The sequence below is a fragment of the Aquila chrysaetos genome, chromosome 24 (assembly GCF_900496995.4).
Source record: "Aquila chrysaetos chrysaetos chromosome 24, bAquChr1.4, whole genome shotgun sequence".
In the NCBI taxonomy this organism is placed as follows: Eukaryota; Metazoa; Chordata; class Aves; order Accipitriformes; family Accipitridae; genus Aquila; species Aquila chrysaetos.
Window position 1 is genome coordinate 18,789,302 of NC_044027.1, and position 23,487 is coordinate 18,812,788.

General features: G+C 37.3%; 1 protein-coding gene across 2 annotated transcripts in view; it reads left to right on the plus strand.

Moving 5' to 3' along the window:
• RABGAP1 (RAB GTPase activating protein 1) overlaps nucleotides 1-23,487 on the plus strand; it is a 75,618-nt gene that overhangs the window by 3,912 nt on the left and 48,219 nt on the right. For both annotated transcript variants that reach the window (XM_030001060.2, XM_030001061.2), the window contains exons 2-11: nucleotides 3,109-3,310; nucleotides 9,738-9,972; nucleotides 10,520-10,724; nucleotides 11,360-11,534; nucleotides 11,885-12,042; nucleotides 15,655-15,765; nucleotides 16,869-16,935; nucleotides 18,420-18,522; nucleotides 19,746-19,915; nucleotides 22,681-22,855. In XM_030001060.2, coding sequence (XP_029856920.1) covers nucleotides 3,161-3,310; nucleotides 9,738-9,972; nucleotides 10,520-10,724; nucleotides 11,360-11,534; nucleotides 11,885-12,042; nucleotides 15,655-15,765; nucleotides 16,869-16,935; nucleotides 18,420-18,522; nucleotides 19,746-19,915; nucleotides 22,681-22,855 — 1,549 coding nt within the window. In that variant the 5' untranslated portion in view covers nucleotides 3,109-3,160. The remainder of the gene's footprint in view (nucleotides 1-3,108; nucleotides 3,311-9,737; nucleotides 9,973-10,519; nucleotides 10,725-11,359; nucleotides 11,535-11,884; nucleotides 12,043-15,654; nucleotides 15,766-16,868; nucleotides 16,936-18,419; nucleotides 18,523-19,745; nucleotides 19,916-22,680; nucleotides 22,856-23,487) is intronic.

Genomic DNA, 23,487 nt, shown 5'->3' on the forward strand with positions numbered 1-23,487 from the left:
TTAACATGGTGATTGCTGCTCCTTTGCATGTTATCTTGAATAGAGAGAGTAAGGTAGGTTACTACTGTTGTTTGGTTGCTTTAAAGATAAACAAGAACATTTTTAAAAAGATAGTTTGATTCTTGGACTCATGTTGTAGCATTGTATAACAGCAGCAGTGAAGGTGAATTGCACTGAGAATTAGAATTTTAAATAAAACTGAAAACAGTGACCCAAGAGCCAGCTGTGTTGACCTTCTCATTTTGCAGCTTTTTCTAATGGTCTTTTGTGTGAGGAGAGGACAGGATACCCATTTAATTACACAGGTGAGCAAAGAAATAAGTTGTTAAAAATTTGTCTCTCAGGATGCATTTTACCTAGACACTTGGTCTCCCATAGAGGTGTAAAGACACCTTCAGGCAAATACTACATTATTATGGTGTAGTTTTGTGTCAGGAACTAAACTATGCTGATTTCAAAAACTCATATTTTATTTATGCTGAAACAAACCAAAGTCTCTCCTTGTAAGGAATGAGAGATTGGCTTCTTCAGTGAAACGTTAAAACTCGAGATCTGCGCTTGGCTGGGGTCTTTTCTCCTACCTCTCTAAACTGTGAGAACAGAAAGCTTCAATTCTTAAGACAAGTTGCAGGTATTACTAAAGAGCACTGTCACCACTGTTGTTTGTTCTTGCTTTTTGATTCCAGAGGAGTCATAAGCCTGCCACACTTAATTGCTCTGCTGGTCTTTGATGTGTGCCCTTCTAGGCTGGCCCATATTTTAACGAGCTCATAGGCTTTCTGTTGTTGATTCTGCCATTGTGAGTTTTCTGATTCAGGTAAAATGATCTGTGCGGTAGTCTGCATGGAACAAAGTGATGGCAAGGAACAGAGGAAATAAAATGCATGCAAAGCAAAGTATGGGGATATGGAAACTTTGGTTAACTTCAGGCAATATTTTAGCATTTTTAGAATTTTAAGACTCTGCTTTTGCTCCTCGACTATTTGAGCATTAATCCGATGAACTGTGGCTGATTCCAGTGTGGTTGGGTAACTGAGCCTTGCTTGCTGATACATCACTAATAAACAAAATCTTCTTACAGTAGTCTACTGCATTGTCCCCTTTCCTGTGCTGTCTTATCTTGTGTAATTTCAGTAAGACTTTTGCTCAATGTAAGGTTGGCAAAGTTGGGTTAATCAGGACCTTCTGCTGTTGCAATTCTGTATTGTGAAACTGCTGTAGGGGTTAGGCTAAGCCAGCTGTGCTCCAGGATCAAGTGTGGTGTCTGTTTACACTACGCTGCTAAAAAAAAAAAGGAGTACGCAAAAGCACAGCATACTTTTTCTTTAATTGAAGTTAATCTTGGTGGAAGGTGTCACATTGAAAGACTTTGGAAATAGGTGAAATTAACGCTTCAAGACAGATAACGCTATACCAAAATAAATTGCTAAATTGATCCTTGCCTAGATGATCTTTACAGCTGCTTGTGATCAAAGCCAGCTCTTCTACTCATACTGCCCTAGTGTGGCAGATGAGTTTGCACTGTTTGAATGAAAACAGTAAAGCCAAAGGGATATTAAGTGTTTGAAGCTTATTTTTGTTTTGTGTTTCAATATATTTGATTTAGTTATTTTCAGATGATATGTGTATTATCTAGATGGTGCAATAGGGAACTTCTACAGAAATGTTTTAATATGAATTCTTTAAACAAAAGCATCTTTCAGAATGAGAACTCCGCCCTACCTTTAAGATCTATGCGAGTAATACCAGATAGACACATACAGCGAGTTTCTCAGCAGCTAATTCTCACTGAAATTCAGTGGATCTTAAAATGTTTTTGAAAAGGATATCTAAATACCTTACATGCTTTTGAAAATGAAACCCAATAATCATAGATATATTGTTATTCATGAACAACCCAATCCATTCTTCCTCTTTCGCACTGCTTCAGTTGTCCAGTTAAACGTGTTTCAGGACTGTGAAGTGACTCGATTGGTAAAGTAATCAGGTTAAAAATAACTAGAGGAGAAAAAAAAAAAATTGTTGTCCTCTTGGCAGATTTCATGTCATATTGGTGGCTGTGGAGAGAAGGGTATTGATAGAAATAAAAGCAGGCTTTGCTATTTTTGGTGCATTGTTCTTGGTTCAGGGAGGAATGCGATGAGCTGTGCTTGTGGATATGCCAGGTTTCCCCGTTGTTTGGCTGCTCTGTTGGAATCCAGGTTGGGACAGTGCTCCACCAAATGGAAGGCAGAACTTGAGGCTGAAAAAAGCACTTGGGTTTGGTCATGCTTGGGAGTATGTAAAGACCTGAGCCATTGTGATAAGTGTATATTTGGGTTTCTGGGAAATTAATTACCCATTTTTATCATGGGAGTCTGTTTTGAGCCATGAATTCTGAGAATCTGTGCTGTAGAGTTCAAGGTGTGCAGCTGAACTTCACCTTTTGTTCCTTTCTTCAAATGCCTCTCAGTGCCAGTACCAGCTTTTTAAAATCCTCTGTTGGCTCTGATTCTCAGTACTGATCCAGCCTACGCTGTTCTTCCTGCTTCTTGGAAGTCTTTTCTTTTATTGTTCGTTACAGTACAGAAGATTCAGCATAGATTCATAAAATGCCCAAGGTTTTAGAGCATCCTTACCACAAAATATCAAGAGTTAGATCTAACTCTTGTTTTGGGGGAAAAGAATGTGACTGCAGCATACAGTGAGCTCTGATAGCTACAAAAGTAATTTTTGCATGAACATAGGTGAAGGCAGACAGGTTATCTGAAGAAAGTAAATGGACTTTATAGTTCTGGCCTTAATAATATGTCAGCAGGCATAGTGTATGTTCCAAAGGCCTGTTTTGTGCTACGTGTAGAAAATGGTGCCTGACATAATCATGAAATACTGCAAAAAGATTTATTAACTTCCCTTTTGTGAGCTATGGAAACCAGTACTCTAATAGTAGTGTGCTTCTTGGCAAAATCAAAGCAGGACCATGAGTGTACACTGACAGAAGAGTTATAACTTGGTTATACTGTCAGATGTGTTACTTTTTATAACTAGTCAGCAGGTTTCTGAAAAGAAACATTGGAGCATTTTAGCATGAAGTTTTATATAAGTATTTTTATGATTTTTGTTTTTCAGGAGTTTATAACATATTTAATCTCATTCATGAATCGAACTTCCTTTTTAAGTCATGGATGACAAGGCTTCTGTTGGAAAAATCAGTGTCTCTTCAGACTCGGTATCCACTCTTAACAGTGAAGATTTTGTCTTGGTTTCCAGGCAAGGGGATGAAACACCATCTACAAATAATGGTAGTGATGATGAAAAAACAGGACTGAAGGTAAGAATCAATAACCTGAGTTTGTTCCCTATTCTTCTAAATCAAACTAACCATAGAGAGCTTAAAGAGGGACTTCTTTGTTGTGGAAAACTTGACAGAAGGGAGAACTTATTCAGGAATCAATATTGCCAGTAATTTCTGCATTACTGTTGCTGATGTCAGAGGTGATAATTAGGTTTTGAGTAAGAGCTCTCTCCATCACTACCTGTGGGTTTTTTCCCACTTTGCAGAATCCTTCATGAAGTGCTTAGGATGAAACAGACTGACTGTCAAGAACTTTGAACTGTGATTTTTATCACAGCTCTTGGACAGAAAGCAATATTAACATACACTTGATTTGACCATATCTGTTAATTCAAACATATATTAAAGTTTTCCCCAATGTGAAATGTTCTCTTTAAGAAATGTAGAAGAGTAGTTATAACTAACAACTTGGCATGAATCTGAGAATACAAGCCTATGTGGTAGGCTTGTGTGAATTGGAAGGGCATTGATATCTTCTCACTTTTAAAAGTGCTGCTCTGAAAAGAGATCCTTGTCGCTCTTTTTTTTTTTTTTTTTTTTTTTTTTTAAAGCTACCTAAAGAAAATCTTTCATCCCAGTTTGTATTTCAGCAGTCTTTAAGCAAAGTGATACAAGTAAGGTGGTCACTCCAAATTCCATCATTTTAATGTGTTGAAAACTGGATCTTTCCTAGAGTGAGTCAAGTTAGTATGTTCTTTGTGGTAGATGGAAAGAGATAATCCACCGTCGCAAGAGACTGACGTCTATAGTCACACCTACATCTTCAAAATAATGTCTTTGAAGATGATAAGAAATCACATCTTCTGCCTGTTGGACTTGGTGTTCCTCTTTTCCTTATCAGCAGTTGTAACAGAGACTTTATTGAATGTTTCTTGATGCTTTTGCTCATCTTGCTTTTACCTCCCAGCTACTCTCTTTGTTTTTCTTGCATTCCTTTGAGTCCTGGACAAGACGTGCCATTATAGCGGCTGTTTTCTTTTACATAGGACTTCAAGCTAATTCTGTTAGTTAAGAGTCTCAAGATCTTACTTCTGCTTAATCTGGCAAAAATGTTCATTTACATTTTATTGCTATTGCAGAAGATTGCCACTTCACATCATAGGATAGTCTAAAAAAATTTGAAATTTTCTTGAACAATCAGCCTGGTTATCTATGAAAACCTCTGAAAGACTGCAACCTCACGCTTGTCTTTCTAAATGCTGCAAATACCAACAGCTATAAATACTTAACAATTCAGAATAGTCTCCATAGTGGTGCTTACCTTGAGAATGCTTATGTGACAGTGTATGTTATTAGCTCCCAAAGTTGCGATGCATCATTTGAGACCCCAGGAGACAGACACAGTCAACCAGATTTTCCATTCCATCCTGTTACTTCCAAAGAAAATTTGGAAACGTGAAATGCCATAGTCTGCAGTGCTCCTTGCTCCACATGGGAGCTATTTGTATTGCTGGTCTAACGATTGGCTTGTGGCTGTCCTGCAGTGTTTGTATGACATGCTATATCTTGTTTAGCACAAGCGAAGAAATTGAAGAGACTTTATATACAAAAGTCATCTTCATAAAGCTTGCAAATATTTCAGAGAAGAATATCCTTAATCAATTTCAAACAGACTCCTGAAAATTACTTCTTAAATTTTCCTCGTATGTTTACTTCCAAAGTGATTTATAAAATGGTGGCTAAAGATATGCTGTCTCTCTTGATGAGGAAAGAAGAACGTTAGCACTGCTGCCCCCGATCATTAACAATTGTAAAATAAAGTTACGCTGTTCCCTGATTTGGCACTGAATGTCACAGAGCTTTGCAGGTCTTAAAGATAAGCTTCTTTATGAATTTGGTGCCAAGACTGAGCACAATCCTTGAACAAAGTGATTCACCTTGAGCCTTTCAGTATTCCGGCACTTGAGAGTATGTGCTGTTTAGTTATTGGCTGCAATCTGAGTGATTAATGGAAACATTATACCTTAGATAAGTAGTCAGTGCGCAGTCTAAATTCTCCCATACAGGGATCTTCCCGTTAACCTCCTTCCTTCTGCTTAAGGAGGTAAAAACTTTTAATGGAGGAAATGGGAAGACTTTTTAGCTGTTCTTAAGAACAGAAATTGTCTTTTGTTATTGTTCTACAAGGAAAGAGACATACTATCCTAGAATATGGCTTTGTTCTTGCTATCTTTTTTTTTTTCCAGCTTGCAAGTAGTCATTCAGTAACCAGTTTTACTGTATTGTTAAACTGTTTATGGTGTGCATGGATAAGTGGAGTTGTGAAGGTTGTCAGACATATGTTAAAAGTACTGTCACTGTGATATCTAAAAGTGTTTAAGTAGTATATGGAAGATTAATATTAACAGTACAACGTGAGAACAGAGGTTATGTATTTCATAGGAACAAATGAGTTTTTTCAGGGAGAACTAATTGCTTTGGTACTTACAACTAAGTTTGTTTGTAGATGTCAAAACCTGTTTGCTTTGATGTGCCCACTAAGAAAAGCAGAAGATAGGTTCAGGTTCATGTTTGAGCACATGTCTTTCTGGTGTTGTGTTTCTTTAGAAAAGCAGTTTGAGGATCTTTCATTTGCTAAGTGCAGTCTGAGGATGCTGCTAGAAGTTTAGGCTTGTGTTTGCTGAATGTGATAGGCTGTGAAATTTGTACATCAAACCTAAGGCTCTCATTTCAAATTTGTTGATATGCTATAGTTTTAAGTAATAGTGCTGTGGACGTTAATGCACATTTTAGTTTTTGTTCTTTCTCAAGTCCAGACAGAGAAATATTTCTTCCGAGTACAATCAGGAACCATATTTTTCTTCACTTGGTCATAATTCATAAATGTGTTTTGGTTTTTTGTCTATGCTGAAATACTTGGTTCAATTTAAAAAGGGGTTGTCAATAATTTTTTTCCAGAAATATAATTGGCTAGCTGTTTCTACTTTCCATTATTGTTTCTGTGTCTGCTTTTGCTCACTGCCAGTGGGACTGAACTGGATTTATGAAAGCCTTGTTTCTGGAGCACACTGTAGAGCAGGAGTTCTTGAACTACACGGTACAACGAGACCTCTCAGAGCAGAGGCCAGCAGCATATGCGTCAGGAGAAGGGAATAAACTACAGTTCTAATAAATCCCCTGTGTTTCTGTAAAGGAAGTTCGCTACCTCCTATTTAAAGGTCAAGTAAAATTAATTTTCAGTTTTGTGAGAAATGGAGAAAACAATGATTAGGGCAAATGGTTTCTTTCCTCTATCTCAAGCAAACCTACAAGAAGCATTTGTTAGGTACGCCTTGTTTATTCTTCCCTTCTGCCCTTAGTTCTGCTGCACTCTGTCATGCTGCCTCTTTAGTGGTTTTTTAGGTTGCAGCAAAGTTTCAAGCAAGTTTACATCTTAATCTGTGCTGTTCCCATGATATGGTGAATTTATACGGTTGCATAAGAGACATTGGTTGACACGAAGTTAGTCGTAGTTTGTATTTTAGGCCTTGTTTCTCAGGCAGTTGGTTTGTTGCACTTGACTGTTAGGGCTATGAGAACAGCAGAGCTCCTCTAGTCCAAAAGTATATTTACTGTGTCTTTTAGAATTCTTTTTTGAGGGTAGTCTGGGCTGAGAAGGAAGGCTTTCTTAGAGGGATTCTTTTAAATTACTTTTTAAATGAAGATTTTCATGATGAGATTTTAGAATATTTACGGGACGGATTTTTTTCTTTTTACGTGCCTATTTCATGTCACACCATAAACAACTTAGACTCATGTTTTACCTGTCACTACTATTTCTAGGAACTTTTATTTTCAAGATCATGTTTTATGGGGTAGTATCTAGATGCAAGTTATTGATAATGATTATTTTACCAAATACAGTAGACCACTGTTCAGACTTTTGTGGATTGTAATCTTGATGGAACAGAACATTTTTTATGTGCGTTTTATGTTAATACCCCTGCAACATTTAATTCTCACTGGATGTAAATTCTTTACCTTCCTTTCCGAAACCCAAAACTGAAGCTTGTTTAATCACTGTGAGCAAAAGCATGAGATGCAGGTTTTTGCCAGAATGAATTTTAACTTCAAGTTACATAAGAAACAGGTCCTGTAAACTAGAAGTTACTTTAGTTTTTTTAATATACAGGCTTTAACAAGGCTGGCAGGACATTATGATTGATTCATTACATTTTCTTGCAAAACATATAAACTGTGTACAGTAAAGTAACATGGTGCATCTTCCATCATCATCATCATCATCTTTCTGACGAACGCCTGCAAAGACGTGAATAATAAACTTGATACTTAAAAGGATTATGCCTTTGATGACCACATGCTTGTGCAAGATTTTTCATTGCTTCCATGATGAATCATGCAAATGAATACTAGAATTATTGGGAGGAAAATGCAAATCTGTGGATTCCTGTAACTAGTTACAGGTTACTGATACTTCTGTGGATGTACAGCTGAGTAAGACAGTTACTGTCCTGCTCCTGGCAGATGATCCCAGCTAGCACATCAATGTATTCTAACCCATACCTAAAAATTACTTTCTGTTTGAGCATGAGTTTCAAGAGCATAAACATCTGACAGATTTTTTTGTTGTTGTTGTTTAGATTCTGTAGTAAAACAGTCACTAGGTTATTACTTTTTATGTCCCTCCTGCCTCTAGGATCTTGTGTGCTTGTTGTTTTTTTCATTACCTTTGAATTTCATTTTTTGCCTACTTTCTTCTGAAGAACAGGGATCTGGGACTTTTCTTCTCTTAAAGTAATTGTATTCTGCTCTACTCTAGAGTAATTCCAGTTTCTGTTCTTTTGTTAATATTCTTGTATATTAAATAGTTACTTTTCACCAGAAAACTAATATGCAATTTACACCTTTAATGCAATATAGATAGAGGCTGCAGATACAGATAATTATTTGGAGATTGTAGGTCTGAGTGTAAAAGAGAAGACAGTAAGTAAACTTCATGTTTCTTCCTTTTCCCTCTGAACTGAAAAGTTTGTCTTTGGGGTTGCGATGGAAATGACCATATGTCAGAATTCTGACTTGACTGAGAAACCTCTAATCTTGCTGTAATTACTCCCGAGACATGCCTGGTGGAAATGCACATACAAATATCTAAGTGACATCTGATGTTTTGCTCATAGTATATTTAATTCATTGCAAAGCTCATCTGTGTGCATGAAGGTGTTCTGTTATCTGTTCCAGTGTTATTTCAGCAATCTTAACTGGACTTCAGGTTGATTTATTTACTGTTGAAATGTGAGAACCTTGGCCATTGCTTCAGGTACTTTCAAGATAATATAATTTTCTATTATGAGATGCTACTTTTGAGGCAGATGGAATTTGCTTCAATACTGAGATTGTGTTATGGGCAGATTTCTGTCTGCTCTGTATTCTTCCTCCTGTTTTTAACCACTTCTTTTCTTTACTGTCTTGTTTTACAGGTTTAAAAAAAAGAAAATTTTCTTTAATAAGATTTCTTTTACACTCTTTTTAAGAACTTGGGGTAGTTGCACAATTTGGATTTTATTAGCTGGCATGTAGCGTCTTAAGTCAGTAAGCTTACAGAGATGTAAGGATATAGAAATGCATATCTGCTCATAGAGACAATAGATAACCAGCTCATAGAGTTGAGACAGTAGTAACCAGCAGCAGCTGAAGTGATGGAATCAAGTACCTTTCTCTGACTGCCATCTGGTAAAATACTTCTGTAAACTCTATTTCTGTGCTTAATTTCTAAACTATGTAAAGCATCAGTCACTTCCCTATTAATTGCAGAGGAATGGACAAAGAGTTTCCTTAGATACAGTATCTAAGTTTCCTGAAATTAATGTCTTCATTCTCTTTTTAGCTTAGAACTTAATTTCACACCATTTAGATTGCTTCATGCTTTCATGTTTACTTCAATGAGTGCAAAGTCAGGCTGTAGGTGAGTGTTAGGAAATAAAACAACACTACCTCTTCTCCTCAGCATGATGGCATAATCCTGTTCCAGATTCTTCTCTTCTGTGAAGACTTGCTGTCTTACCCGTGAACCACATAGCATATTTAATTATATTTGGCCCTTTCTGGTACTATTTTGAGAATTATTATAGACCACTGTACTGTGGACATCTGTAAGTTTCTTCTGTCATAAGCTAGTCTTTGTAGTTGGTGATTAAAGACTAGTTTGAAAGTAGTCTCCTCACTTTTTCCAGTGCTAGAAAATTCCTGCTTTGAGTTTAATTTGTTAAAGTAGGGAGGATATAATCCATACTGGTGAGCATTTGCACATTGCAGTTTGTGTTTAGGGTTGTAACTAGGTTAAATTTGTTAACTGCTGCTTTGGTTGGCAGAAAAAGCCATATGAATGACCCTGTGCCTGAGGGGTGGGGTTTCTTTTTCATTCAAACAGTTTTTTTTGTGTCCCAACTCTGTTTGTGGCTCTTAGATTGTGGGGAATGGAAGCGAACAGCAGCTGCAAAGGGAGCTTGAAGACGTGCTGATGGACCCACCCATGGAAGATCAGTCAAGTGACCGGGACCATGGAGAAGAAGTTAGAACTGATGGAGATGGGGAAGAACCTGTTGTCCTTGAAGCTTCAGCATCCTCTACCATTAACCCAGTGTCGGTGGCAGGACTCCAGAAACCAGAAATGAGTTTGCCAGTGAAACCATCTGAGGGAGGTTAGAAAGAAAATGTGGAATGCCTGGTAGTATCTTATGAGCTAGCTTTTTATGGGGAAAGGAAGGAGAATTTACGTACAGGTGTGTCCACCAACCTCTCCCCATTTCTCCCATTATAATCAACTAGTGCAGTAAAAACCAGGTTATGTGATGCAAGAGTTAACATATGCTGAACTGTCCTCTCTTCTGAAGACACTTGCTGTACTAGCCTTGAGAGGTACTATGATTTCTTACCTGGCTGTATAAAATTTTAGTCTCTTTAGCTCGTCTATGCATCTTATTGCTGTAATGAAAATCAATGCACTCTTATATTTAAAAGAAGCCCTCTGAGTGAACTGGTTGTAGAGTTGGGATAGCTGAGTTGCTCTCTGCCATCAGCACCTCACTTTCAGGCAGGGTTTTCCTATAGTATTTTGTCCTGACTTGACTTTCTGTAATGTGTTTCTTGGTCGCTTTTGTCATTTAGTTAGAGATGAGTCAATCTCTGATAATTTACTTACATATACCTTGTCTTGCTTCTTATGTTCCACTTTGTGTCTCACCCTAGACTGTGAGGATTTGAGCCCTTTTACACCTCTGACAGATGAGGACAGCGTGGTGTTTAGCAAGCTCACCTACTTAGGTTGTGCCTCTGTGAATGCTCCCCGGAGTGAAGTGGAAGCCCTCAGAATGATGTCCATCTTACGAAGCCAGTGCCAGATTTCTTTAGATGTGACTCTGTCAGTGCCTAATGTCTCTGAAGGAACAGTGAGGTATGAAGCTCAGTCAGGTGTACTCCATGACTGTGCGCATTTAATCTTATTTCCTTTTAGCAAAGGAAACAAGCTACCAGCTTACCTGGGAGGAGACATGAGCAACTTGGGATTTTGTTTAGTGGAAAAAGTGGGTTTTAAAGAGATCTGAGAAAAGTGATGCTTTGAATTTGTTTACCAAAGACATTTTATGTCCAAGGATCAGTATGAAATACTATGATGATCCAAGGTGTCCCCAAAGCCATAGTGGGAGTGCTTATTGATGAAGACTTTGGAAATAGCCTGGAAAGTATTTAGTTTGTAGGGCTGGAAAATGGCTGATACACAAGGCTTAACAGGGATGAGGCTATCCATTGCTGCGTATTAGTGTAGCTTTTGAAGGCTAAGCCCTGAAAACTATGGGGAAATTATTGGTGGAAATGTCTGTTGCATTGTTCTTTTCTATGCTGTTCAATTTATATATAATTATTCTGGTCAAGTTTTGCAGTAAACGACAGTCAGGAGCTAGTTTCTTTGTGATGTACTTTCACCAGTAGCTATGACATTGTTAAAGCTTGCAAGTTAATATCTGGCTGAAATAATTGTTCTGAAGGTGCAAGCTTTGGGGTTTTTTTCCTCTTTCTCTCTTTTAACAGACTTTTAGATCCTCAGACGAACACAGAAATAGCAAATTATCCAATCTATAAAATCCTTTTCTGTGTACGAGGGCATGATGGAACCCCTGAAAGCGATTGCTTTGCTTTCACTGAAAGCCACTACAATGCAGAACTCTTCAGGATTCATGTCTTCCGATGTGAAATCCAAGAGGCTGTAAGTTGAATCTTTTTGCCAAACGATAATTATGTACATGTAAATGTTACTACTGAAATGAAATTGAAGTCTTTCAGGCATGTTAGAAGTAATGTAATTCATCACTTTTGGCTTTTTTCTACCCCAAGTTAAGATAATTATAGAAACCTTAGGTATGAAATAAGAATGCATGTTTAATAGTTTATCCTTTTAATAAGTGCAGAAAACCAGTTAATTAGATGCTAAACCTGAATTATTTTTGTACAGTTACTTCTCATTTTATTCTTTAGTGGAAATTCAGGTAGGTTTCAACCGATGCATTCTGTATGTCTGTGGCTTTCTGATCTTTCTTTGGTGCTGTCTAAACACAGGTGAGCCGAATACTGTACAGCTTTGCCACTGCCTTCCGTCGTTCTGCCAAACAAACTCCGCTCTCAGCCATTGCCACCCCACAGACTCCAGACAGTGATATTTTCACCTTCTCCGTGTCACTGGAAATCAAAGAAGATGATGGGAAAGGTTATTTCAGGTATAGATTATTCATTCCTGTGCGTGCAGCATCTGGTTCTGTTGGAAAGTGAGTGAATAAAGAGTGTGAGTCTGAGGTGGTCGCTAAATTCCCTTTTTGAAAGTTTCCTATTCTAGTTTAAATGAATCCCAGACATAAACATTTTTGGGAAGTAAAACAGCGATGTCCCTCTGGACTATTTCATCTTTGTTGTTGAACTGATCCTGGTGCTACCTGCAAAGTGCTTCTTATAGTTTGCATTTTTCTTTTGTCTTTAAACCCTTTTCTATGCAATACGTTTTAAGTTGTGTTCAGCTGAATTGCTGCTGAAGCTGAAAATGCATCATTGTGACTGTGCTCTCATATCCAGAGTTGTGCACATTTTCGGCCAGGTTTTCAAAGGTGCTGAGGATGTGTGAATTAATGCAGGAGGCATAAGGGTGCATATTTTTAATAAAGTCTCATGAAAGAAAGCAGAGAAAACTAGAAACTCTGAAAACCTCAATTTTTAATATAATTTTGCTGATCCCAAAAAGATAAGTTACTCTCCAGAGAAGTATTCAGCCAAATCTGTTTGTCACAAGATGCATTTACTTTTAAGATCTAGTACAGGGTTATTACTGCTTCATCAGCTGAGAGCTTGATGATCAAGATCTCCGACTTGTTCCCACATTGCTGTTCCAGAACTAAATAAAGGTGTAGTTGTCCATAATGTGTTTTTTGGCTCCAGAGATATGGCTCTGTATGCATCCCGGTATCAGAAAACAACCATATGATTATGAATTTGTGATCAGCAAGTGTCTAGAATTCAACAATATTGTTTAAAACCCTTTCTTGAATAGTTGTTTACTTACAGTCATAGGAAGGATGTTTGTGTAGAGGCAGAAGGTAATTATATAGGAACATAAAGACCACTTTGCATTTTAACTTTGGTCATTAGGTTTGATTTTGCTCCATCAATGGGATAAATTCAATTTAATCTTTCTTAAAATATGTTGAACAGAGAGAATTCTCTAGCGACGTTTGAGAGCAGAATGTAATAGAACAAATCATACATGCTGGAGTTCTTCCTCTTTATGTGATAGTGCTTTGGTAGTTACTGGAGTTGCATAGTTCAGGCTGAAATCTTCCAGTGCTGCCCAGGAAAGGTAAATTTCTTGAATGACATTTGCCTATGTAGACATGCTGTTATTTTTATCCTAGTGAAAACCCAGCTTTCCTTATTTCCCCCTTGTGATTGCAACTTCTAGTTACATCATGCATTTTAAGAATATGAACGATAAATCCTTCATCCGTACCCATTTCCCTGTGATTTCTTAGGATTGATCTCTGTATTGGTTATTGAAAGCAGAAAAGAAGGCAGAATTCAACTTTGTTCTCAAAGATCATCATTAGTTCTCCTTGGTTTTGCTGTGATCTGTTTCATTAAAATACTCACCCGTTCTGATCTGTAGTGTTTCTTTATCAATATCAAAAAAGATTTACGAACAGAGCTTGCCTCTGTTTCTAACGGGTTCTGTTTTCTGACTGAGTTCTCAAAATTTAATTTAATTTTTCCTCCTTTTTTTTTTTTTTCCTGAACCAGGTGTTATTAGCAAGTGGTAGTGTAGGGTGAGAGTATTAGAACAGCTTTTCACATTGTATTGGCTAATGCTGTTTTCATGTTAAGTCTGATGGTGGATAACCTTGGTTTCTAAAAAGACCTTTTTTAGTTTATGCTAAAAAGTTATTTTTCTGCTTAGCCTATACCCAGTGCCTTTAGATGTTTTATATAACCATTTATAGTGTTCTGTAATTGCTGAAGTGTCTTTATTTCAGTACAGCATGTCTGCCAAATACTCTGACTTGTTGAGCACTTTGGCTCCTAGCCACAGCTTCAGAGATGTTTCTCTTCTTGGTTTTACATCCAGCTCTAGTTTTATTTATTGAGTGAACAAATCCCATTTAATAATCCAGTAGTTATTCAGCACTCCAAAGGACTGCTCAAGTGTTGAAACTGAAAAATGATTTAGCTTAGGGCCTGAGCCTGAAAAGATGCTGACGGCTCTTAGGCTTGGATGCAGCAGCAGCCGCTGAGGTGCACAGCAGGCAGAAGCGTGGCTGCAGCACACGGGGATACGCAAGGTGAAGTTCAATCTTGCTGGCTTGGTGCTAATGTCAGCATAGCCACGGCAGTGCAGGTAGTGTAAGCCAGCCTAGGATTTGATGCTTACGTGGTTTCCAGAAGTTGCGCTGCTAAGAACTGTTTCAGTCCTAGCCAGCGTGGGTATGTCAGCATGGACTGTAGGCTGAACCTCAGCCTTTGCTATGGAGGTGTATCTAAAGATCTTTTCAGCCACAAAAATACAGCTGCATTAGGAGTGGAACAGGGCATTTGTTTAAAAGCTATGTACCTACTCTGTACAAGGTGAAGAAAAGTGGATTTTTTGCCTCCAGCTAAGCAGAATCCTACCTACATTGGGCATACAGTACAGGTTTTAATTCACATAGCAAACTTTATCAGTTTGATGTTAATCCTCATATGACCCTTTGCGTGCAGACCCATACTCACCTGGAAGTTGAGAGAACACTTTCCACATACTCAGTCTCTGATCTCAATCTTTAATGTACCTGACCCTGTCTTGGCTCATCTACCTTCACTTGTCACTCTGGGTCACTAGTAGTGCATTTCTGTCATGCTGTGGAAATGAGGTCTGATGGCATGTACTGGCTCTAAGTATGTAAATCCACTGTCCTGGCCCTGGAGACAAAACTCCTGCTGACAGTTAAAGGCAGTCTGTTATTCCCTGGCCTGGGTAAGCACCCACTGTCAGAAAATAAACCCAAGTTTTGTTTGAGGTGTTAAACTATGGGCAATACTCCACCGTCCATTTTGCAACTCCTGGGGGTAACAATGCATGGTTTGAAAGTCTGAAATAAAATAAGGATTATTTTTATATCCAAGAGAAAAGTGAACATGCGGTTGACTTAAAAAGAAAGTCAAAACCCACCAGTCTCAATTTGTCCAGTATTTAATGTAACTGTGCTGGTCAACAGGGAATATTGATGGTAAAACTTTAGCATGTGTATTGGCATTGAAGTGTAATTCTAGGTTTTTCCACCACACTATCCCCTCTTTTTGCAGCATTTAGGAGAAGGGGCGCTCTGGAGAAAAAATAAGGGAAATAGTCTAAAGATTGGTGCACTTTCTTGGCTTGTTGGCTTATCATGTTGCCCCAGCAGTCACCTCGCTTGTGAAAGCAAGCAATATGCAGTTTCTTATAAGTAGTTACTTAACAAATAATACTTGCATGTTACACGGGGAATCAATATTTAGAAGCTTTCTTGAAATGCTGATGGAAGCCTAACAACACTAAGCCACACAGTATAAAATCATGGGTTTTATTCTGCAAACTAAGTGTCCTTGGTTTTCACCTAATGATCGTAAAATAACATCACATAATCACGTTGCCATTTCTTTCATGTTACTGATTGCAGTGTGCAAGGAAGAAGGGTCTTGAGTGCTTTTGTGTAAAAAGCTGGCTTCACCAAGTGTCTGTTGCTGGTTTTGATACATGCAAGGAATACAGATAAATGACATTCTGAGGTTTTTGTTTGTTTGTTTGTTTTTTTCCCTTTCCTGGTAAATAACAGTGCAGTTCCCAAAGACAAGGACAGGCAATGCTTTAAACTCCGCCAAGGAATTGATAAGAAGATAGTGATTTACGTCCAACAGACAACTAATAAAGAACTTGCTATTGAGAGGTAATTTCATAAATTTTTAAAAAATTCTTTATCTGTTTTGATGTTTTGTGTTCTTTCCTCTGAGGCAGCAGATTAGTAATTGTTCTATGAATACTCCATTTGTGTAATTTAATGCCACACCTCTGTCAAGTGGGATTGTGCAGAAGATCAGATTGGCTTGTTTCAGCATGTGTGTGGCAGGGGGTACAATACAGGCGCAGTCTGATCTTGCACAGATCTGGTTGTGGAATCAGTGGTCGCATCCCGATTTAAAAATCTTTTTTAAAAAACATACTGCTTTTATTTTCAGTGGCCAGTTTGTCTTAAATGCTTAGGCTATAATAAGTGACTGAGTTATTTGAATTTGCTTTCATTTAATCTCTGTTGCATCTGACAATATTGCTGTATGGTACGCTTTGAATCTGCCACAGTCTGGAATTCTAGAATATGAAGCGTCTGTGAGGGAAGGGGGGAGCTCAGACTTCAAATCTTCCACTGCTTAGAAATAAACTAGCAGTTCTTGACTATTGACAGAGTTTAGTGCTGCTCATACTACAGAGAAAAGATGCAGCTTCTGCCAGTCTGAAATGAAATGCGGGACAGTGTGGTAAATCAGAGGATGAAGTGGAATATACCTGTTTGGGCCAAAAGTCTTTGCAAAATGAAAACATAAAAGACAAGTCCTTGCACTTTATCTGGAATTTCCTGATTCTTGTCTGTATCAAAGGGTAAATTCTATGCAAATACGTCTCAAAAAAAGAAAAGAAGGGAAGAAGAATGCAGGCTAAGTTGTCCTGTGGGATAAGGAACCCTTATTAGCAATGTCTATATTACACTGTCTTGTAAACAAAGATAATGGAACAACTTTCCAGGCTACTGTAGGCAGGGTAAAATCATATTCTAAATATGCTTATGAAATCTTGCTTGACACTTAATATTGGCTTGACGTTGTTTTGCTTGACATACTTGATGCTGCTTTCAAATGTCAAGGTTTGTTGACATTTGTTATTGGATTCATGGGCTGCTTGTGATGTATGACAGCAAATATTTAGGTAAGGAACGTTAGTGGTTTGTTTATGAGTAAGTCTAATTTTTGCCATTTAATTTTTTGCCTGGTTTTGCAGATGTTTTGGCCTTCTCCTTAGCCGTGGGAAAGATGTTCGGAGCGGTGACATGCACCTTTTAGATTTGGTAAGGATCTTAACAAAATTCAGTAATAATTTTGATAATGATTGTGCGTGATCTCAGGATAGACAGAAAAGATTTAGATGCTTATGTACACTTGTTGATGGGGATTGATGCTGTCGCTTATACTATTGAGGTTGAGGCTCTGGGAAACTGCGTTGAATTCCTGCCTCCTACGGAGTTAGAATATGACCTGGTGCTTGGTCAAGGGAGTTGCCCAATTTTGCAGTCTGTCATGACTGTTGTCAGTTAGGGGCCTGAAATAAGAAACATGGAGCCTTATTTTTGGAAGTGCTGAATATTAAAGAGCTGTGCTTTGAACATAAAAAGTTTTATAGCATACTTATCACTGTAAAAATTGAGATTTAAGCGGCTTCAAACATAACACTGAGAATTAGTGGGCGCTTTATTTTTATGACTCACTTCTCCATCTATAAAATGATGAAAGACATCATCTGACCTCACAAGTGTGTTGTGAAAACAAACTTGCTAGTATTTATGAAGTACATGCTTGTTACAGTAGTGAGTACCCAAAAAGGTCCAATACTACATGAATAATTTTGCTTTTTACCGGGCCCAGAAAATAAGGTTGGTAGGTAGACAGACACGCTGAACCCTAAAGATAAAATATTGATTTGGTTCTTAATAGCTGAATAACATGTGTTTTGTTTGCTGAATAAAGCTGGATCTCAGGATGTTTTAGAGTAAAATTTATTATATAAAATAACTACTTAGAATAAAACAAAACATCTGGTGTATTAAAACATCATAGTGAAGTAGAAGGTATGTTAATGTGAAACATCTGCCAAGTTTACAAGTTCAGCAGTTTGTAAGAGAGCGTTCTGATTTAATTTGTTTTCTTGTATTAGAGGCAATGAACTACATCCCCGAAGTTCATGATTAAAGCCTTATATGTTTAAATGCTTTACCACTCAGGCAGGTGTTTCTTTTTTTTGGTTTGTTTTTTCTGGTTTTAGTGGGGTTTTGTGGTTTGGGGTTTTTTTTTTTTTTTTTTTTGGTGGTGGGTTTTTTTTGTTTTGTGTGTGGGTTTGGGTTTTGGTTTTTTTTTTTCTTTTTTTTTTCCCAAACAGCAACAAAAAAGCAAAGCTTTTGCAGCTTGGAGTCCTGTCTTTCCAAGTACTTGGCTGTGATCTCACCTACACCTGTGTGAGCTGAAAATTGCTGTCAAATAGCCACCTCCAAAATGAGCTATTGGTCTTCAGCTCTCACTAGACAGACGTTCATACCACATACATATATAACAGTTAGTATTATTTGGCATTTTTATGTTATCAGCAAGGACACCAAAGATTGCATGGGAACTCTATTCTTTTCTTCAGAGATGATCTCTGTTACAGGACTGTGTCACATGGACTTCAGATGCTTGCCCTTCTCTTGCCAGTGCAGTAGCTGTTTTATTGGGCTGAGACTTCATAATGTAGAGATTTCTTTAATTTAAATAAAAATACATAACCTTACCTTGTTTCCAGGAGTCCATGGGTAAAAGTTCTGATGGGAAATCATACGTGATCACTGGGAGCTGGAATCAAAAATCTCCACACTTCCAGTTTGTAAATGAAGAAACACCAAAAGGTATGAACTTTGCCAGATGTTATCCCTAGCCAGGGCGAATGACTTACATAGTGGGCTTTGGATCAATTCTCTTTTCTTTTAAGATGAATCCTGCAAAAAGACCTTCATAGTATGGGATATATTCTCAGAAAGTAGGATGCCAGATGTAACATAAACATCTAAACAAAATACAAGGCTAGAAGAAAGCTCCTGTGTTCAGTAATAATACCTTGTAAGAATAACTGTATCCCAGTAGGAGGCTGTATAGGTTGGGGACAGGATGCAGATGCTTTGTGCACAATTAGAGCTTCTTAAGAATCCCATTGAGAGTTGCACTAAATGGCTATTGCAGGTTTCTTCTTTGCTTAGTTTCTGTGGTCAGCTCAGATTTTTCTGAATCCAAGTTTTTTAATTAAAAAGAAGGATTCCTGTACCTATGAAAATGAAACTAAAACACTCCCAACTGTAATCTGAAAATAGCTGATGCTGCATTGCTCTCTTCAGTCCTGAAACAGATCTGTCATTACTTCTTTTAAGATGTCAGCTGAATTATCATCTTTTCAATGTATTGTCACAGTTGTACGCCAAAGGTTGGGAAGTTAATAGAAATTGACTGGGCAAAGTCATAAAAGTCCACTGCTGGGTGCAGCTGGGTGCAGTCTGCTGCTAGATTGAATGCCATCCTACCTAAAGGACACAATTTATCATTTAGTACCAGAAGAGATCTAATAGGTCACTGAGTCCAGTTGCCTCTGTTTGGAGCATCATACTGTATAGTCAATTTTCTGAATCTCACATCTGAGATGGTCTTAAGTGCTACCTTTAATGTGGTGGGACTTAAGTGTTGTCTAAGTAACTTCTAAAAACAAAACCCAACTAAAATGTAATTAGGCTAGATGGCAAGAGATCTGCACTGTGGAGTTAAGTACGCAGATCCTTTATAATGTTTAATGAAGATTTTTGTTGCTTTTCAGTGGGATTTGGAAAAGCAAAATTTTTATTCTCTTTAACAAGAACATTTTCTTGGCTTGAAGACTTAAGTTTCCTTACTCTCTAGTGGATAGTGCGTAGTCATCTTATTTTCCTATTTTGAAACTTCTATGGTTTTGAGATGTTAAATTAGGGAAAAAATTGAATTCTGCAGAAAAGTTTCATTTGTTCTTTCATGTTACTAGGAAAGAGGTTATGGAATATTTTGTTTGAAATATTTCTTTTAATACTATTGCTTTGATTTTTCTCTCTAGATAAAGTACTGTTCATGACTACCGCTGTGGATTTGGTAATAACTGAGGTTCAGGAACCTGTTCGATTCATTCTGGAGACTAAAGTCAGAGTTTGCTCACCTAATGAGAGATTGTTCTGGCCCTTCAGCAAACGTAGCTCGACTGAAAATTTCTTTCTAAAATTGAAACAGGTATTTATTTAAAAATAAATAAATAAAATCGACAGTTAATTTGGGATTTGGCAAGGTTGTTTTTCAAATATAACTGTGGCACAGTCAATTATATTGTTTCGAGACTTGAGAGGTAGGTTTATGGTACAATGCTGAATAAATGCAAATGCATTGAAGGTAAAGATGAATTGTAGTTATTGGTGCCTGTTGGCAGATCAGAATTTCACTATGGCTGTTTCTCCCTATGATTGGTAAAATCTTTACTAATATAATGTTCGTATTTCAACATTTTACTCCTGAATCAAAGTAGTATAATAAACGCTCTTCAATTTTAGAAAAGCTATCCTTCATTATGCTAATTGTTGCTGGCTATCTAAAGTTCCCATTAAAAGCTGGATCTTCTCATTCCAAAGCAAATTTTGATAGCTTTGATGAGGCTGCAAAGTTACATAGAGGCTTACGGATTTTCCAGCCAAACCACAGAAATAAAAGGAACAGAGTATTTATCTGCAAACAGGCGCTATGCTGAGAGTTGCTTGCATAAGGGTATAGTAGGGTAAGTATGTAAAATTAAGGGTTAAGAGAAAAAAAGGCTTTGATATAATCCTGGTGACATGCTATCTGATATGTCACTGAATTGATTTTATCATACAAATCCAATATATTTTATTATTTTTTTTAGATGAGCAAACATCCACCTGAAGTTAGAAAAAAAATTCTTTTTTGTGAAAGGCTGTTTTCCCCCTTGAACATGGTTGGAAGCAGAGATTTCAAACATACCCCAAGTTTGCCCTGGGGAAAAAAAGACCCAAGGAACCACAAAAAAATCCCCAGAACTTGTTAAAAACTTTTACTGTTTTTTCCAACTTACTTTTTTACCCTATCTACTAAAAAGGAAAGGATTATTTCTGTCCAGGATATTCATAATAGCAGTACAAGGCAATAACTTAGTCTCAAAATAAGGCTGGAAAGTTGAAGGTCCAAGTCACTAAAGAGATGATGTACTTGAAGTAGCTGCTGTTCTCCTGCTTTAGAAATTATTGTTCTGAAATTAAAGTCCTGTTTAAAGAAATGGAAATATATAGAAGCAAATAACAATGTGGATGTATGTCCTCTCTCAAGGTTTTATAATTCTGGGTGCAGCCCAAAAAAGCAAGGTTGGAGTCCTGATTTCTTGATAAGTGTTCTTTTTTTAAAGAGGTTTTGAATGAAATAAGAGTCTTTCCTTAGTTCTTTTTGCACTTGTCTTAAGGTGCTAGCAAATAATGGCATCTTGGTAGTAACAAAGATGAGGTTCAGTAAGGATACTTTTTTGTGTATGTTCTATTTTTTATGTAAAATATGAATAAACATTTTGGAAACTTTCCTTTAGAACTTCCTTCAAAATTTAAGGTGGAAAAATTCTTCATGGATGAGATCAGTCTTTTTACTTAGGGTATTTTTGAGGTGGAGCATGGAGATGTTGAACAGTTAAGGCTGTTGGGCTATAAATATTCTACAACCTCCAAAAGGTGCCTTTTTTATTTGGCAGTTTAAAGGAAGCTTATCTTACGTAGCTAATTCTGTATCTTTTGTCTTAGCAAATTCACAGGCATTGTGACTTATCTTAGCTAATTCTCTTTTTTCCAGAGGCACTGTCGGGTTATCCAACTTCCAGTGTTTACTAATGGAAGATTATCAAAATTCATAGTGGACGCAACAAATATAGAATGTACTGCCTGATAAGCCTGGAAGGGAAACCTATTTCTATGGAGTCATGATTAGCCTATTAAAAATACAGCTGTGTAGAATTGGCTTATCTTACTTTGGCAGTGTTTCTTTATTCGGAAATGGTGGAAGCAGAGGGATTTTATTTGCTCAGATTACATTTAATGATTTAGTCATTTTTAGTTTTGATGTATTTCTCTTCATTTTTAATACTCCAAAGGATAAAATTGAGCACTAGGAGCTTAGTGTAGAGTATAATTATAAATTTTATTTCCCTCTTTTCTTCACCTTTCCTTTTCTACTCTCTATTTTTATTCATTTCTGAAAAAAAAAGTTCCAAATCCTTAGACTGTATTAAAATTTTAGAACCACTTCACAAAGACAAATCTTCCTTTAAAGGAAAGGAAGGTATAAAAGCATTGAAAATTGAGGAAAAAACAGAGCCACATAATAGACTTTGGGACTCAACAGTTTGTGTTCCTGCAGCAATGTATACACAGATACGTGACTTGGAAGTATCTCCAAAGACAGTTGTCATGGTGGGAAAAGAAATCCTAACAATTTTTATTAAAACTCTCCTTTTGCCACCATCAGTATCCCCAGAAAGTTAAAGAAATAAATTACACATAATTTTAAAGGTTTGTTTTTAATTTTCCACTAATCTTTATTTAAAGGCAGAGTTGCTTCATGTTAAGGAACCTTCCTCTCTTAGACCGTTTGTTGGACAAATGCCTTTACAGCTTTAAAAATCTATGCATTTGTGTCCAGTCCACTTACGGTTGAAAAGATGAGCTACCTGTGCATGGCAGACCCGAACGTCACTTCTGCTCTATCTGTTACAGATACTTGTGCCTTTTGGGTGCAGTATGCTTACAGATTTTTCTAGGGCATTAGGGGTAGAAACACTTGCAGGCCTGTACGATGCATTAAGTGTGCTGCAAGGGTTGAACATTCCTCACTGTAGAATGTGATGAAAATTGTTTCTCAGCTCTCCTATTCCAAAAAGAGAAGGTAGAACCTTATGAATTAATCTGGGCATTTGTATAGCTTTTCTCAGTAAAATGAAACTTGTTTCCTAGATAAAGCAAAAGGACAGAAAGAATAACTCGGACACGTTATATGAAGTTGTGTGCCTAGAAAGTGAATCAGAAAGGGAGAGAAGAAAAACTACAGCAAGCCCCTCTCTTCGTCTGCCCCAGTCTGGGTCACAGGGCTCGATGATTCCTTCTCCTCCAGAGGATGATGAAGAGGAAGGTAAGAAGTGGATTGTATGCTTTGTATACTTTGAAAAAACAGGCAGTTGATAAATAACATAGTTACGAAACATGTCAAATCTTTTCCAGTCAGAATCTGGCCTACTGATTTTTTTTTTTTTTTTTTTTTTTTTTTTTCCCCTTCCTTGCTTTAATGCTGTGAGTATTCGATAACCAATACCCTCACATTCTGGATCAGCCTCTCCCTTGTGTGACACTTCTGTGTCTCTACTTTTCTCAGCCCAGGCCTCTTGAAGCCTCCAGTATGATATATTTGGAACAATGTGAAAAGAGGCTGCTAAAAATTTGGGATTATCATGTAGCTTCTGCCCCTCCTCGAGCAGCTGTGAACAGATTTGAGAGTACAAATGAGAAGGTGATATTATTTGGAAATAAAAGCAAGCAGCATATTTTAGTGAAGAGGCGAGTATAGACATCTGTAATACATAAAACTATATCAGGACCTGCCCAGCTTGAAACTCAATGCTTTTTCAAGATCTTTTTTCTGCTTTTAAAAAGTTCTCTTAAACCAAAATATGGACTAGTTCTGACTATATAAACATCTGGCCTTACAGCTCTGAGCTGAAATGTAGATGACTGGGGTTTCTGCTTTTTCACTTTTTCCGCTGGCCT